The 15147-nt window shown below is 39.9% G+C and overlaps 1 protein-coding gene across 2 annotated transcripts in view; it reads right to left on the minus strand.

The window, feature by feature from the left end:
* Positions 1 to 14735, minus strand: part of ets1 (v-ets avian erythroblastosis virus E26 oncogene homolog 1) — a 99359-nt gene extending 84624 nt beyond the window's left edge. The window contains exons 1-3 of one of the 2 annotated variants that reach the window (XM_073029649.1): positions 14604 to 14735; positions 12459 to 12540; positions 4323 to 4461 (exon numbers count right to left, since the gene is read on the minus strand). In XM_073029649.1, the coding sequence (XP_072885750.1) occupies positions 4323 to 4461; positions 12459 to 12527 (208 nt within the window). In that variant the 5' untranslated portion in view covers positions 12528 to 12540; positions 14604 to 14735. Of the gene's footprint in view, positions 1 to 4322; positions 4465 to 12458; positions 12541 to 14603 lie in introns of both variants that reach the window. The other variant, XM_073029648.1, reaches the window with a different exon arrangement.
* Positions 14736 to 15147: the final 412 nt, after the last annotated feature.

Genomic DNA, 15147 nt, shown 5'->3' on the forward strand with positions numbered 1-15147 from the left:
CCTTGACTTCCTGACCAACAGAATGTGATCAGTAAGGATTGGCAACAAAACTTCTGTCATGATTACTCTCAACACTTGTGCCCCACAAGGCTGTGTCCTCAGCCCCCCCCCCCCACTCTACTCCCTACACACTTAGGATTGCGTGGCCAGATTCTGCTCTAACTTCAGCTACAAGTTTGCAAATAGTACCACCATAGTAAGCCACATCTCAAATAGCAATGAGTCAAAGTGCAAGCAGGAGATAGGGAGTCCAGTGATTTGGTGTCATGACAACAATCTTTCCCTCCGTGTCAGCAAAATAAAAGAGCTGGTCATTGTCTTCAGGAAGGGGTGGTGGAGCAGGGGGGTGGGAGGAGTACAGGGTACATGCTCCTGTTTATATCAATAGTGCTGAGGTCAAGAGGGTTGAGAGCTTCAAGTTCCTAGGGGTGAACATTGTCCATAGCCTGTCCTAGTACAACCACACCGACACAATGGTCAATAAAGCTGACTAATACCACTACACCCTCAAGAAGCTAAAGAAAATTGGTATGTCCACTTTGACCCAAGTCAATTTTTATCAATGTACCATAGAAAGCATCCTATTAATACATCGTGCTTGATATGGAAACTGCTCTGCCTATGACCTGCAAGTCACTGCAGAGATTTCAGCACATCACGGAAACCATCCTTCCCTCCACGGACCCCTGAAAGGTTGACTATTATCCTACAGAGATGCTGCCTGACTTGTCAAGTTCCTCCGGCATTTTGTGAGAGTTGCACAAGATTTCCAGCATCTACAGAATCTCCTGTGTACCTCTCGCTGCAATAGTAAGGCAGCCAGCACGATCAAAGACCCCTCCCACCCCGGATGTCCTTCCTTCTCCTCCCCCCCCCCCCCGAAAGCACAGACCACCAGCCCCCAAACACAGCTTATACCCACTATTATAAGACGATTGAATAGTTTCCTAGTACAATAAGTTGGACTCTTGTCCTCACAATCTACCTTGGTAGAATCTTGGACCTTATGGTTTACCTGCACTGCACTTTCTCTTTGCTACAGCACTTTATCCTGCAGTCTTTTATTGTTTTACCTTGTACTACCTCAATGCACTGTTGTAAAAGATTGATCTGTATGGACAGTATGCAAGACCAGCATACCTCAGTACATGTGACAATAATAAACTAATTTACCTATTTACCCTCAGCTTCCATTACAGAGAGTAAGGTGTTTTCTAGAAGGGAAATGGTTAAGGCCCACAGTCTGTTAAATGACCCAGGGTAAATGTAAGCAACAGGAAAGACAACCCAGAAACTTGGTGACACCAAACTTGTGGATTTTGCATCACCGGGAAGACTATCATAGATAATGAATTCCTTAGATATAAGCAATTGGTAAAAGGGAGTTAAAAGAGAATATTATCTCATTTTTAAGTTCAAGTTCAGTTTATTGTCATTCATCCATACACATGTATACGGCCAAATGAATCGACGTTCCTCAGAACAAGGTGCACAAAGTACATATAACTCACACTCTCAACTCATAAAGTAATATTACCACAAATAATTGAACAAATAATAAGATGCATTTATGACACAAGCTAAAAAAAAAATTGAAAATGCTGGAAATACTCAACAGATCAGACAGCATCTATGCAGAGAGATACAAGAGATACAATTAATGTTTCTGATGCACCAGATCAGGGTTTCAACCTGCAATATTAACAATTCCTTTCCTTTCACAGATGCTGTTTGACCAGCTAAGTGCTTACAGCACATTGTTCATAGAAGTTTTTTGAGCCATTCTGCTTTGTAATCAACAATACCAGTAACGTCTTTTTTTAAAGCGAAGTACTTCGTTAAAGACGGAAGTTTTTCAGACCTTTTGAAACAGCCAAATAAAGCTTGATATGCTTTTCTTAAAAGACCAAAAGCCTCATTAAGTTGTGTGACATTACACACGCGTCGAAATGCCATAAAACTTGGCAGTATATAAGCTATGATCACTTTTCTGGTCTTTTTCTGTACTCTGTACTTAAATTAATATTCAGTCTGCAGCTTTTACAGTGTATTGGAAAACAGAAGGATGTTTCCCTTCCTGTGGGAATAACAGGGTTGTCAATGCTTTCGTTCAAACACATCCACAGGTCCCAACAGGTCCTTAATTCTTAAATATACTCATTGAAACCTACCAAATGTTGAATGGACCAGATAAGGTGGATGTGGAGAGGATGTTTCCTATGGTGCAGGTATCCAGAACTAGAGGGCACAGCCTCAAAATTGAGGGGAGATCCTTTAGAACAGAGGTAGGGAAGACTTTTTTTAGCCAGAGAGTAGTGCATCTGTGGAATGCTCTGCCACAGACAGCTGTGGAAAATTGATAGCTTCCTGATTGGTTGGGGCATCAAAGGTTATGGCAAGAAGGCAGGTGCATGGGACTGACTGGGATTCGGTATCAGCCATGATAGAATGGCAGAGTAGACTTGATGGGCTGAATGGCCTAATTCTGCTCCTATATCTTATGGTATTATGAAACCATCTCTGAGCTATGGAAGATAAACTCCAGCACCATCAACTGATCCCAGATCCTTTCCTAAAGCATACTGTAAGTAGAAGTGGCTGATATTTTACCTCTCACAGCTTTCTTCTGCATTGACCCATATTCCTCAATCCTCTAATATCATTTGTGAATATATTCAACAACTTTCTTGGTTCAGAATTCCACAGATTCACATATCCAGATGACAAAACATTTTCCCATCTCTGTCTTGAATGGCAAACACCCTATTTTGAGAGATATTCTAGACACCCCTGTCAGGGAAATATCATTTCCACATTTTTTTATTGTCAAGCCCTGTAAGAAATTTGTATGTCTCAATGAGGTCACCTCACAGTCTTCTAAACCCTAGACTATAGAGTACAGGCCAAGTTTACTTAATCTATTCTTATGTGACAAATCTGCCATCCCAGACACCAATCTGGTGAATCTTTGCTGCATTCCCTCTATCTCTAGCTTAACCTTCAGACCAGACCTGTGCACAATACTCTGGATGCAAATCTCACTTTATAATTAGAATGAAAACACAAAGTGCTGGAAACGCACAACAGGTCAGCTAGTATCTGCGGAGAGAGAAAAAGAGTTAATGTTTCAGAGCAAAGACCCTTCATAAGAATGAGGAAATGAGAAAACGTGGTAATTTTATGTTGCAAAATGATGCACAGAAATGAAGAAGTTAGTACTTCTGATAGGATAAGGTAAATTGTTCATGTGATCCCAATATTTCCAGAGGCTATCTATGGCCTTATTCACCTATTAACAAGATATTGGAATCAACTTGGTAAACTTAGAATCACCTTAGTAGAGATATTCCCTTTCTGCTATTCACCCTCCTACAACCCTTTCTGCAATTTGGTTTTCTAGTTCTGATAAAAGGTCTTTGATCTGAAATGTTACTTATATTTCTCCTTCCACAGATGACATTCTGTTTCCAAAAATATTTTCTTTTTATTTAAAGTTTCTGACATCTGCATTTTTATTCTCAATACGGTAAGAGAGAAACTATTTTTCTTGCACTTAAGTCCACTTACTATACCACCAACATTATTCATGTTGAATCACCGAAACTCCTTGGTGCTCCCTCGAAGTTCCAGTCCCCAATTCAAAAAATAACCCATTTATTCCTTCTGTTTTTGCTCCATTAACTAATCTGTATTCTTCATAAATTTATCAGTCCCAATTCCACATGCATTACTGTTATTGTACTTTGAAATACACCAAGAACAAGAATTAAAGCAGCATTTTTCTATTCCACTCCGCAAAAGAGTCTAAAGCAGATTAATTTAACTCCACATTTGCCCAGGCTTTTCTGACTGAATTTTCTCTTTCAAATACCAAAGAAGCCATTGTTTATTTACAGCACTTTCTGGTTTTTCTTGTTGTTTTATCGTCTTAGTTTTATTTAGGATTCTTTGTGAGAGACCTACATCAGATAGTGGGGATACTTATCAGCGAGGTCAGATAGTTAAATTCCACTAGAAAATTCATTAACAAAAGGAGGCTTTTTCCAAACAGAAACTGTTCATCACATTGAGAAGAAAGAAAACGACCAGATAGAGAGAAAAGGACCAGAGAAAAATCATCTTCACTGGTGTATGTAAACTTTCATGAAAGATGAATTCAATGTACCAAGGAGAAAATCTTTCTTGAATTATACCCATTTCGAGAGATTAAACAAAGTACTCCAGAATTAAGTCAGGTACATTGACAAATGGAATTTAAAATCACTCTTTATCAGGAGTAAGGCAGAGATAACTGACGAGGTATGTCATTGCATATTGCTTACCTGAAGGACAGTACTCATGTCCAGTTGGTACTTCCTGGGCTGCAAGCTCACCCTGCTGTTGGTAGTAAAATCTTTGTTGGTAGCAGTTATCAGGAAATCCTACCATTGATGTGCTTTCATTCACGTCAATAGGGACCTGCTTCTGAAGCACAGGAAGCAACTGCTCAGTTAATAGAAAAATACTTCAGATGTATTCATGTATTAGTAACTAACTTCTTATTGGGGAACACAATCCCACTTTGAGGATCCAGTCAGGAAAACTTTAAAGTGCTTTTCCATGAAGTGACAAGAATCAAATACTGTACACAACAGATGCAAAAGATCTTTCCCACAAAGCCACCAGGTTAAACAAACCCAATTAATGTATAGTGTAGGTTTAATACAGAGCCCATAAAACTCAACTGGGGCAGTTATAATAAATCTTATGTACAGAACAGAGCTCCCTCAGACTGTTCCATTAAATAGTGTCATAATTATGTAGCCTACATTTGGTAGTGAATAAAGCTCCATCTGCCCATTTCTTGCTATGTGTCTCAGTCTGAAAGGGGCACCCCTTGTTATCCTTTTGAGGCTTTGTTTTCAGTTTCCAACACACCTACGTCACATCCTAGCGTGTTCCTGGGCTCACAAATAAAAGTTGTGGGATAACCTGTCTCCAGCATCAAGGTAGACATATTTTGGACCAACAACTGGAACCAGACAGTTGGATTGTGAGGTATATATTCTACTCTGCAGTTGCATTGAGTAAGGTGTTGAAGACAGGTCTGTTCCCCAATAAGTCTCATTGTCTTAAACATATCTGTTCTAATCATTTTAGGCTGTGCATTAGCCCTTCATTTTTATTTTGCAGTTTTAACATTGATGCATTGATCTGCAATCAACAATTGTGTTGTTGGACAATATAATCCATTGGATTAAAAAGGCAGAAAACAGTATTTGTTCATATAGGATGACATAGTCTTTATATCACAGAGCATCCTTTTAGTCCATCTGCTGTTTATGCTCCACACAAGCCTCTCCAACAAACGTAGCTAACCAAATCAGTATATCTCATAACTTCTTTCTTCCTTGGTCCAGCCAGTCCCAATCCCCTCTTTCCTCATGGGCCTGAAATTCTTTCATTTCAGGTACTTCTCGAGCTCCTTTTGACACTACAGATGAACCTACCCCTACTACTACCCCTGGCAGTGTATTTCTGACCCTCACTGCACAAAGGTGTTTCTGTTCATATCACTTCTGGTTCTTTTGTCAATCACCTTCATTCCACTAACTTCGCCATCTTTCTACCTTGTCCAAACAAGATTCCCTCACAATTTCCTCTGTTTGAAGAACACCTCAAGCTTTTCTAGTCTATCCATATAACTAAATTTCTTAGAGTTATATTTGTAAATTCCTTCCACATTCTCTCTAAAAGCCTTCACAATTTCATAAAGTATGGTGTCCAGAACATGAACACAATCTACCACTTGTTGCCAAATCAAATATTTCATAATAACTTTCTCTCTCGAACAATCTTTCCCCTATTTTAACTCCCAACATCCCACATGCATTTTCATCACCTTCTCAATTTGCCCTGCCACTTTCAATGGGTGAAGATATATACCCCTAGATTTCTCTGTTCCTATGCTCTTTTAGAATTATGCCTTCTGATTTATAGAGTTTCCTCCCAGCTTTTTGTCCAAAATGAAACACTTTACTTTTCTCAGCATTAAATGTTGTCTGTCACATACACTCTTCCTCTTCCATACACCTGTTCCTCCAAATTTTGTATCATTTGCAAATTCAGAAATATTCAAATCCAAGTCATTAATATTTTTTTCAGAAAAACAGTGGTCTGAGTACAAATCCTGCACTTTCCTTGAATTTGAAGTACAACCTTCAGTTTGTTTCTTGTTACTTAGCCAAATCTCTATCCATGTCATTACCCTTCTTATTTTACTCCATGCCATTTATTTTGATATTATGTGACACTTTAACAAATTGCATTCAATTGAACATGATTTGTCTTTAACATAGCCTTAAATCTGCTCTATCATTCAATAAGACTGTAGCTGATCTTTTACATCAGAAAAAAATAACTTTTTAGCAGGTAAATGATGAACATTCAATATTCAAAAGTGTTTATCATTATATTCCTTGATTTCCTAAGGAACATAGAAAGACACACCATAATAGCAGACATAGACAATGGTTGATCAACCACTTTAATACCCTGCTCCTGCCTTCTCCCCATCTCCCTTGGTCCTTTAGCATTAAGCATCTACCACCATCTTGAATACATTTAATGGACTAGCACCCACTGCCTTCTGTAATAGAGAATTCCACAGGTTCACCTCCTTCTGGGTTAAATACTTTATCCACATCTCAGCTCTAAATGGCATATCCTGGGGTTGGGGCTTCAGTTTTTGGGCTCTCTAGTCATTGGAAACTTTCCCCCCATCTATTTCTTTCTATTGGATCCCAACCAGGAATCAGTCTAGTAAACATTTGTTGCACTCACTCTACGGCAAGAATACACTTCTTTAGATTTTCCTGTCCTCATGCACCAGTCCTGACTCAATAAATGCTTGGAAGGAAACAAGCAGAAATCTCACAATTTCTCTCTTTGCCTCTGTCAGCAACATGGACAAAGTGGTTTATCCACATTAAGTGGAACTCATCTGTCTATTCTTCACAATTATTTAGCCCTTCCAGAAACTTAACTGTATCTTCCTTTGCTGAGACTTTAGAAACTTCTTCTTCCTTAGAAAACAGTGATGTATAGCACTCAATTATTACCAAAATCATGTCCTATTAGCTCCATGGGTAGATGTTATCTTTAGTCTCCGAACTGCTTCATCTTTTCTCTCATAACTTTTATCCTGTTCATTTGCCTTTTTAAATCTCTATCTTGTTGAGCATCCAGTGAGCTCTGGCTTTAAGTTCTCCACCTTCTCCCTCATGGCAAATCTGTGAAGATCCAGGTTGTGGGCTTCTCCCTGATGTCCTCATTGGATTTGTTAGGGATTGGCTCATACTTATAGCGACTAACTTTGAACGGTTTCTCATGTCAAAATACTCCCTGCAATAACTCTGTGATACTATTTCACCTTTCAGTCAAGATAATTAAAAACATTATTCTTATCTCTCTTATGCCATTTGGTCATTTGCCTAAGCATGTACAAACCAGAAGCAGAGTCATTCTGTCCCTCAAGCATGTTTCACCATTTTACTTCAAATGCCAAGAGTTTCCTACTCAAACTCTGGTTCCCTTAGTTCCTTTAACATCCAGAGACTGATCTACGGTGCCTTGAAAAAGTATTCATCCCCAACCCTTTGTTCACATAAATGAGAACTACAACCAGGGATTTTTATCAACTTAACTGAGAATTTTAATTTGTGAATACATGCCCCTTTTTTTTTTACAGTAGAATCCCAAATAAAAAACAGGGAAAATTGTGAAGCATAAAAAACCAAAAATTCACAAACTGAAATGTCAGCAGTTCAAAAAGTATTCATCCCCTTTTGCTCAGTACTTAGTTGAACCACCTCTCACCACTATTGCAGTCCCCTGGTCATTTATGGGAACAAAGTGCTGAGTACTGAATACTTTTTCAAGGCACTGTATCTGCTTGAATACAATTGATACTGATCTTTCATGGCATTCTGGAGAACAGAAATCAGAAGATTTCCACACTCTGTGAAGAATTTTTTCTTCCTTTCTGTCCCAAACAGCCTAACCCCTATTTTGAGACGATAAATCACATTCATTGTCTCTCTAGACAAGGGAAAAATACTTCCCACATCTACTCTATCAAGCAGAAGTATTTTGTATGTTTCAACATACTCTTATTCCTCAGGCCATAGAGAATGAAGCATTCTCTCCTCATGGACTAATCGGCCGAGGAATGAGACTGATAAATCTCCACAGCACTCTCTCAAAAGCAACATCTCCTTTCTTAGGTAAGAAGACCTAAACTGCACACAATCCCCCAAGTAAAGTCTAACCACAGCCCAACATAAATGTAAAAAGGCATTTTTATTCTTGTACTCAAATATTCTTGCAATGAAGGTCAATATAACATTTGCCTCCCTAACTTGCACAAAAGCAAGAAAGTCCCTTTGAACATCAACAGTTCTTAGTCTTTCACCATTTAAAAACTATTCAGCATCACTGTTCTCTCTACTAAAGTGAATAACCTCATATCTTCCACAATGTGCTCCATCTGCTGCTTTTCATCGTTATGATCATTAGCATTTCCAGCACCTCAGCAAACCTGGAAGTACTCTGATCGTAACTACTACTCAGCAGCCTGAAAGCGTCCTGCCAGTTTTCTGCCCCCCCCCCCCCACTCCTGCTAATTGGTTCCACCCAAAATGATTCTCATTCTGCACCACAATCTCCAAATCCCAGTTCTTTTCTAAAGAATACACTCATCTCATTTCTTTAATAAGAGTGCTACCCTAACTTTCCTTTTGCCTGTCCTACTTAAATGTCAAAATACTCTGGAATATTTTGCTTCTAGCTTTGGCCACAATGCAGTTACATTTCTGTGATGGCAATGAGTCACATCTATTTACACCAATTTTTGCTGTTAATTCATCCATCTCCTTGCACCTGCAGCTTGTTTTTTTTAACATGGTGCCTTTAGATCCAACTTCTAACAACATAATTTGCTGAATGCTGACACTAATCACTGTTTGCTTTTGTTTCAGACACTGACTTACTGAATGTGGCTTATATTTATAACTTCCACTTCCAGCTTTGTAACTCTTTCTCCTGCCTACTCTTGCAGCTTCCATGCCCTACCAAGCTAAGTTAAACCCTCACGCAAGGCACAAACTCCACTGAGAAGGAATTGGTTCTGGATCTGTTGTGATGTCCTAGACCTGATCCCACTTGCCATAGAAACAATCTCAAGATCTCAGAAATGTAAAGCTCTCCAACCTTTAGCCACAAATTCAGTTGCTATATCCTTCTATTTCTGAGCTTGTTAGGAAATGGCACTGGATCTAATTGTGAAATTATTTCCTGTGAGGTCCGTTTGGACTTTTTCCTAACTCTAAAACCTACCAACATCAATGGCAACTCTGCTTCCTTCAACATCTAATGTCTAATGTGCCTTCAGCTACTGAAAAATCCTTCAAACACATGTTTGTTCAAAACATATATTTTAGCATATAAATTCAAATTGGTCAGTTCACTGATGAGTTGTGGTCCAATGCATAGGGATTTCCAGTGGTTAGTGTGCAATTTAAGAGGGTCTTCCCATTGGTCTATGGCATTGTCCCTTTTCTAACCCCAGGACATTTAAATGAGATCTGTGAGCTATTACAAATTTGGGGACATTGTGTAATTATTACGCTGACCAATTGTGTCTTAACTGATGACATTAAAATAAAGCAATTATTTTTCTATACTTGTTCTCTGAAATCATTCCAGTATACCTTCTAGGTTCAACAACTTTGGATCTTCTGGACTGCCTGCTTCAGTGCTATCCCCTCAACCCACTGGTAAACCTACAGTAATTAATACAACTGCCTGTACACATTAAAGCACAGTGGAGAAGCAGGGAAATAGAAATTGGATGGTGCTCAAAAATATGTGCAGAAGTCTGAATGTGTGAATAATCCACACTCGAACGACATGGCATAGAAAGCTCTCCTCGTTATCATGATAGCAGTATTTGGCTTTCAGCAATCATCATTTCAAAGTCAAAGTAAATTTATTATCAAAGTACATGTATGTCACTGTGTACTAGCTTGAGATTCACTTTCTTACAGGCATTTACAGGAAAATAAAGCAATACAATAGAGCTTATGAAAAACTATGTACAAACAAAATTGACAGATAACAAATGTGCAAAGGAAGACAAATCCTGCAAATTAAAAAAAAGTAATACTTAGAACAGGAGTTGGAGAGTTCTTGAAAGTGACACTACAGATTATGGAATCAGTTCAGTATTGAGGTGAGTGAAGTTAACCAGGCTGGTTCAGGAGCCTGATGTTTGTAGGGTAATAACTGTTGCTGAACCTGGTGGTGTGGGACTTAAGGCTCCTGTGCCTCTGCCTGATGGTAGCAGCAAGAAGAGGGCATGGTCTTGATGGTGGGGGAGCTTGATGATGGATGCTGCTTTCTTGCGGCAGCACTCCCTGTAAATGCGCTCAATGGTGGGGAGGACTTTATTGCATTAGTGCACACCCTTGGGTGCAATTTAGTGAATAGCTGGCACAAGTTGAAGCTTATTTATGCTAATTGAAGTCATTCCAGTATCTGTTAAAGAGGATCTTCTTACTGCCTGCAAACTAGTAGAAGATGCTGAGATGATGGGAGGCCATGATGGAATACACAAGAACAAGTTACCAGACTTTCAGGAGACACCTCTGAATGCTTTTGGAGGTTAAAGTGAAGAGAATAGAAGCACTCAGAATGCAGCTAATCCAGGTCCATCGGGGTTTAAAGCTTGTGTTAGAGATCAACCGGAGGTGACAAACACCAAGGACGTGAAAATAGTGTTGTAACAATCTCATCTAAATGATGGCAGTTGGTCTCACCTGAAGGCTAGTCCAAAAATGACCTTTGTGGCCTCTTCCACCACATCAGCGTCTACATTAGCATGGGGATGACTGGATGAAAACAAAAAAGAGGCAAAGCCAAACAGACAAGCCGCATGAAGCTGCACAAGGGTGGCTTGTCAAAAACTGCACGGCTTTTGTATTCTTGAATTTTGTTGATCAGATACAGAGACAGAGATAAGACTGTGTGGGAACTGTGATGGAATGAGAAATAGATACATTTCTTTTTACCTTTGCAAAGGATGCTGATGTCATAACCTAGACAGTATATAAGGACCTCACCAAACATGCCTTTGAATAGCACTGCTTGTATTTACCTAATCAGGCAGCATTTGTGGAAAGGAAAACAGAGTTAACTTTTCAACCATTATGTTCCAACCTCATCAACCTGAAAAATGCTTGGGGAATAAACCTTCCTGGGCACAGCCTCTTACCTTTACCAGAAAGGAGGCTTACCTTTGGCCTCTCTCCTCTGTTCTTCTTGTGGTAGAAACTCATGAGAGACCAGGAGAAAAATATATTTTTTTAGGTAGAAACATGCCTTCACCCTTGCAATATTCAAAATACTCCAATGTTTCCATTGTTCCAAGACTCTGCATTGACTAATTCCAATAAGTTTAACTCCGAATGATCTGGTCAAGCTTGCAAATAATTGATGATCACTTTATAAATCTCAGAGCCGAGCTTGTCTTTTTATCCAGACCTGCTTCCCTGTATATGATTACATAGGGTGCTGACTGTATTTGCTAAAATCAATTTGTTCCAGAATGAGGATTGGCATTGTCTCTGGGTGCTATATGCACAAAATACACAATTCTCACCTATAAACTGTAATTCACATTAGACACTACCTTATATATAGTTTTTACCATTCAATACTTCACTAGTGTTAAAAAAGAGTGGTCATATTGCTTTACCACACTTCCTAATAACACAAAGGACTCCAGTTTTGCATATTAAGTTCCCACTATTTGTTCTCTAAACCAACCTGTATTCCTCTGCAGACTCTTTCCCATTTGACTTTCCCACCCACTTCATATCATCGACAAAGCTGGACATTTTGCTCTCTTCCCTTTCTCCTCCCTTATCAACAGAGATTCTGAAAAGCTGAGGCCACCATCATTGATTTGAGGGCCCTTTATTGGTTCTTATGCACACCCGTCATGTAGCTTGCCACACAGAAAATGCTACCCGTGTTCTGAACTTTAACTACTCCTCAAACTATAATAAAACATTATCCTTAACAAAGTGGATTCTTAATTCATATAACAATCTTTTATATCAATTGCCATTTGAAAGTCCAGATAGTGTAGTGTAATCACTGGTTCTCCTTTATCCAGTAATATATATAGAGATATCCTGAAAATACTGTACTAGACTAAAGAACCATGATTTTTCTTTCATTAAATCAGGGTGATCTGCTCAGTTTTCAAGAAGTTCTCTTAAAATGTTTTAAATATTGAGTATATGTTGGGGCTCTGAGAGAGCTCATGTTGTTTCTGTGCCTGCAGTTTATGCTTTAACTACCCACAACCTCTCAGGTCTCCAACAAGAGGTTGCCCAGATATCTGTACAACTTACCATCTGTCCAATGGAAAGCAGAGGGTAGGAGCTGCAGCTTCCCGTCATTATTTCTGGGTAATAATTCATCTTTAAGGTCTGCCTAAAAGCATAAGAAGCAAAAGGTCTTTTTTAAATTGTTGGATCCTCTGACCGTCCGCAGGGAAGGAAGCAGAAAAACAATTTATTCTTATTTCTTCTTTCTGGCAATAGCTGCCCACTTTACTGATAATGACATGATAGCCTGTTGGTCTTATAGGAGAATGGGGTTGAGTGGATTAATAAATCACTCATGATGAGCAGAGCAGATTTGATGGGCCGAATGGCCTAATTCTGTTCATATGTCTTATTGTCTTAACCAAGATTAGTGTTTGTTGTTATTAATATAACTGCAGTAATAAAGCACAGGGTCAAGGTGAGGTGAGCTTAGTCCGTACTTGCTGCTAACATGAACAGGAACATACTGTCTATGATACTGTCATAGATACCACCTGAATTTAAATGTCTAGCCAGCATATTGCAGAACTGCCACCACTTCCTGTTCCATCCACTCAGAAGATACCCAGATTGGTGGAACGGCTTTCCAAAGTCCGAGCTGGCCATCTTTTGATGTCTTCTGTAAGGCTCCAGGTCACAGGAAAGTTCCCAGCCTATACATTAGAGAGGACAAACTCACTCAGCTCTGCTGAACTCAGGGAAGGGTCAAGGTCTCCAGGATGTGGGGTTGTGGGTGGCACCTGCTAAACTGGTAAAATACCAGAGATATTCTGGAAAAGATGGTAAAATTCCACTGAAGTGATGTTTCACACCTTTTAGAGTTGGGTGTAGATGAGAGATCATTGCCTGTTTCAAAAACACACACAGCCAAGATCAGCCAAGAGACATCAGCGAGTGTGTCCATGTCAATCACCTATGAAACAATAGAGATGAGATCCCTGTGTGACCTCCTCTATGGTGGTGCCTAGTGAGCAGCGTTGTCAGGGCGATTGGGGCTGCCTTTCAGCTGTACATTGAGATGGACAAATTGATACGCACAGCTTGAACCATGCACAATGATTCACATTCTCTTCCATGTGCAATGATTCATATGTTCTACTCTGCATTGTGACTTATTAGGGAGAATAACTGACAGAGATACTTTCATACCATTAATGCCTATTGTTCACAATGATTAATACATATTGTTCACAGATATGCACAGATTAATATCACTTACCCTGGATTTTATCACTTCACCACTGACCACCTTGCCTTCAACTGCAAGGACCCCCAATCTGAAATTCCTCCATAATCCTCTTCACCTCCCTTTCTGCCTGAAAGGTGTTTCTATAAACCTATTTATTTACAGCAAATTTTTTTGGATATCTGCCCATTAACTCCTTATGAGTCTTGGCTGTCTACTTGCACTGCACTTACTCTGTAATATTCTTATATTCTGTTGTGTTTTTTCTTTCTTGTTGTACTTCTTTGGTATAGGCATGTATGACATGTTCGGTCTGGATGGCAAGCAAATAGAAATTTTCCACTGTATTTCGGCACATTTGATAATAATAGACCAATTACCATGTTGAAATATGTTTGATAATGCTCCTGTAGTGTACCTTAGGATGTCTTGCTAAGTTAAAGGTGGCTTATGCAAACAAATCCTTTTTGTTCACAATAATAAGTATACCAGTTTAAACACCAGATGAACTCTGCGGACCACAATCCCTTGTACACTTTGTATTCACGATCACCACTTGTGCATCTTCATTCGCACAGTGTTGCCCGGTGTGCTGTGGTTGACCCGCTCGTTGCCGGATTAGTACACAGCCTAGTGCATAAGGACTGATGCGGCTTCTGTTGTTCACTGTCAACATTGCGTGCTGCTGATATTTAGCTAACTGATATACGCAAATTTGCGCACAGCGGCTGATATAATCGTGCACAGCTGTGGGGGGACTGATGCGTTGGGACTTTCCCAATGCACGTTGGCTTTCTGGAGGCGGCGCGCTCTGCCGTGCATCAGATCGGGCGATCCCGCCTTCAGTTCGTGAATTTAAATTGAGGGAACTCTAACACCCAGCCAGGATTATTAAACCACAGCAGCAGAGGTATTGAAACAAAAGACCATTCCACATTAATATCCGCGTGTGCGACAAAGCAGAAACGTAGAACAGTTTATACCTGGAGGCTCAGTGCGTGGACTGGTCCAGCGGCGGCCGACGTCCTCTCCCCGCGCCCTGTGGAGATGGCTGACCGAGGTGATCCTACTTGCCCTGCCTGCACCGCAGCCTCCCACCAGCCTTTAAATCCTCGGGGCCAGAGTGTTCGGGACAGTGCAGGACTCCACCTATTTAACAGCCCGTTGTCATTTACATCACGTCCTACCGGATTCTAACCTTCCTGAGACAGGAATTGTGACCCACCCGAGACTGTTCTGGTCACAAATGCTTCGGCACATTCACGATACAGTGTCGCACAACCAGAAATATCATTGTCAGAGGAAATTCACTCTAGGTCCTTCCAAGTGATGACAATTTGATTGTACATTTAAGGACGAACAAGAGCCCCGTGCACAACAGACAAGTGAGCTTGGCAACCAAGTGAGGAAAGAAGTGTGACCAGGCGCTAAGTGAGAAGAATGGTAATCCATGTGTGGAGCCAAAAGAGATGGGGAGATAGTAAATGATTTTTTTTTGCATCTGTATTTACTCAGGAAACAGACCCA

The sequence above is a fragment of the Hemitrygon akajei genome, chromosome 26 (assembly GCF_048418815.1).
Source record: "Hemitrygon akajei chromosome 26, sHemAka1.3, whole genome shotgun sequence".
Classification (NCBI taxonomy): domain Eukaryota; kingdom Metazoa; phylum Chordata; class Chondrichthyes; order Myliobatiformes; family Dasyatidae; genus Hemitrygon; species Hemitrygon akajei.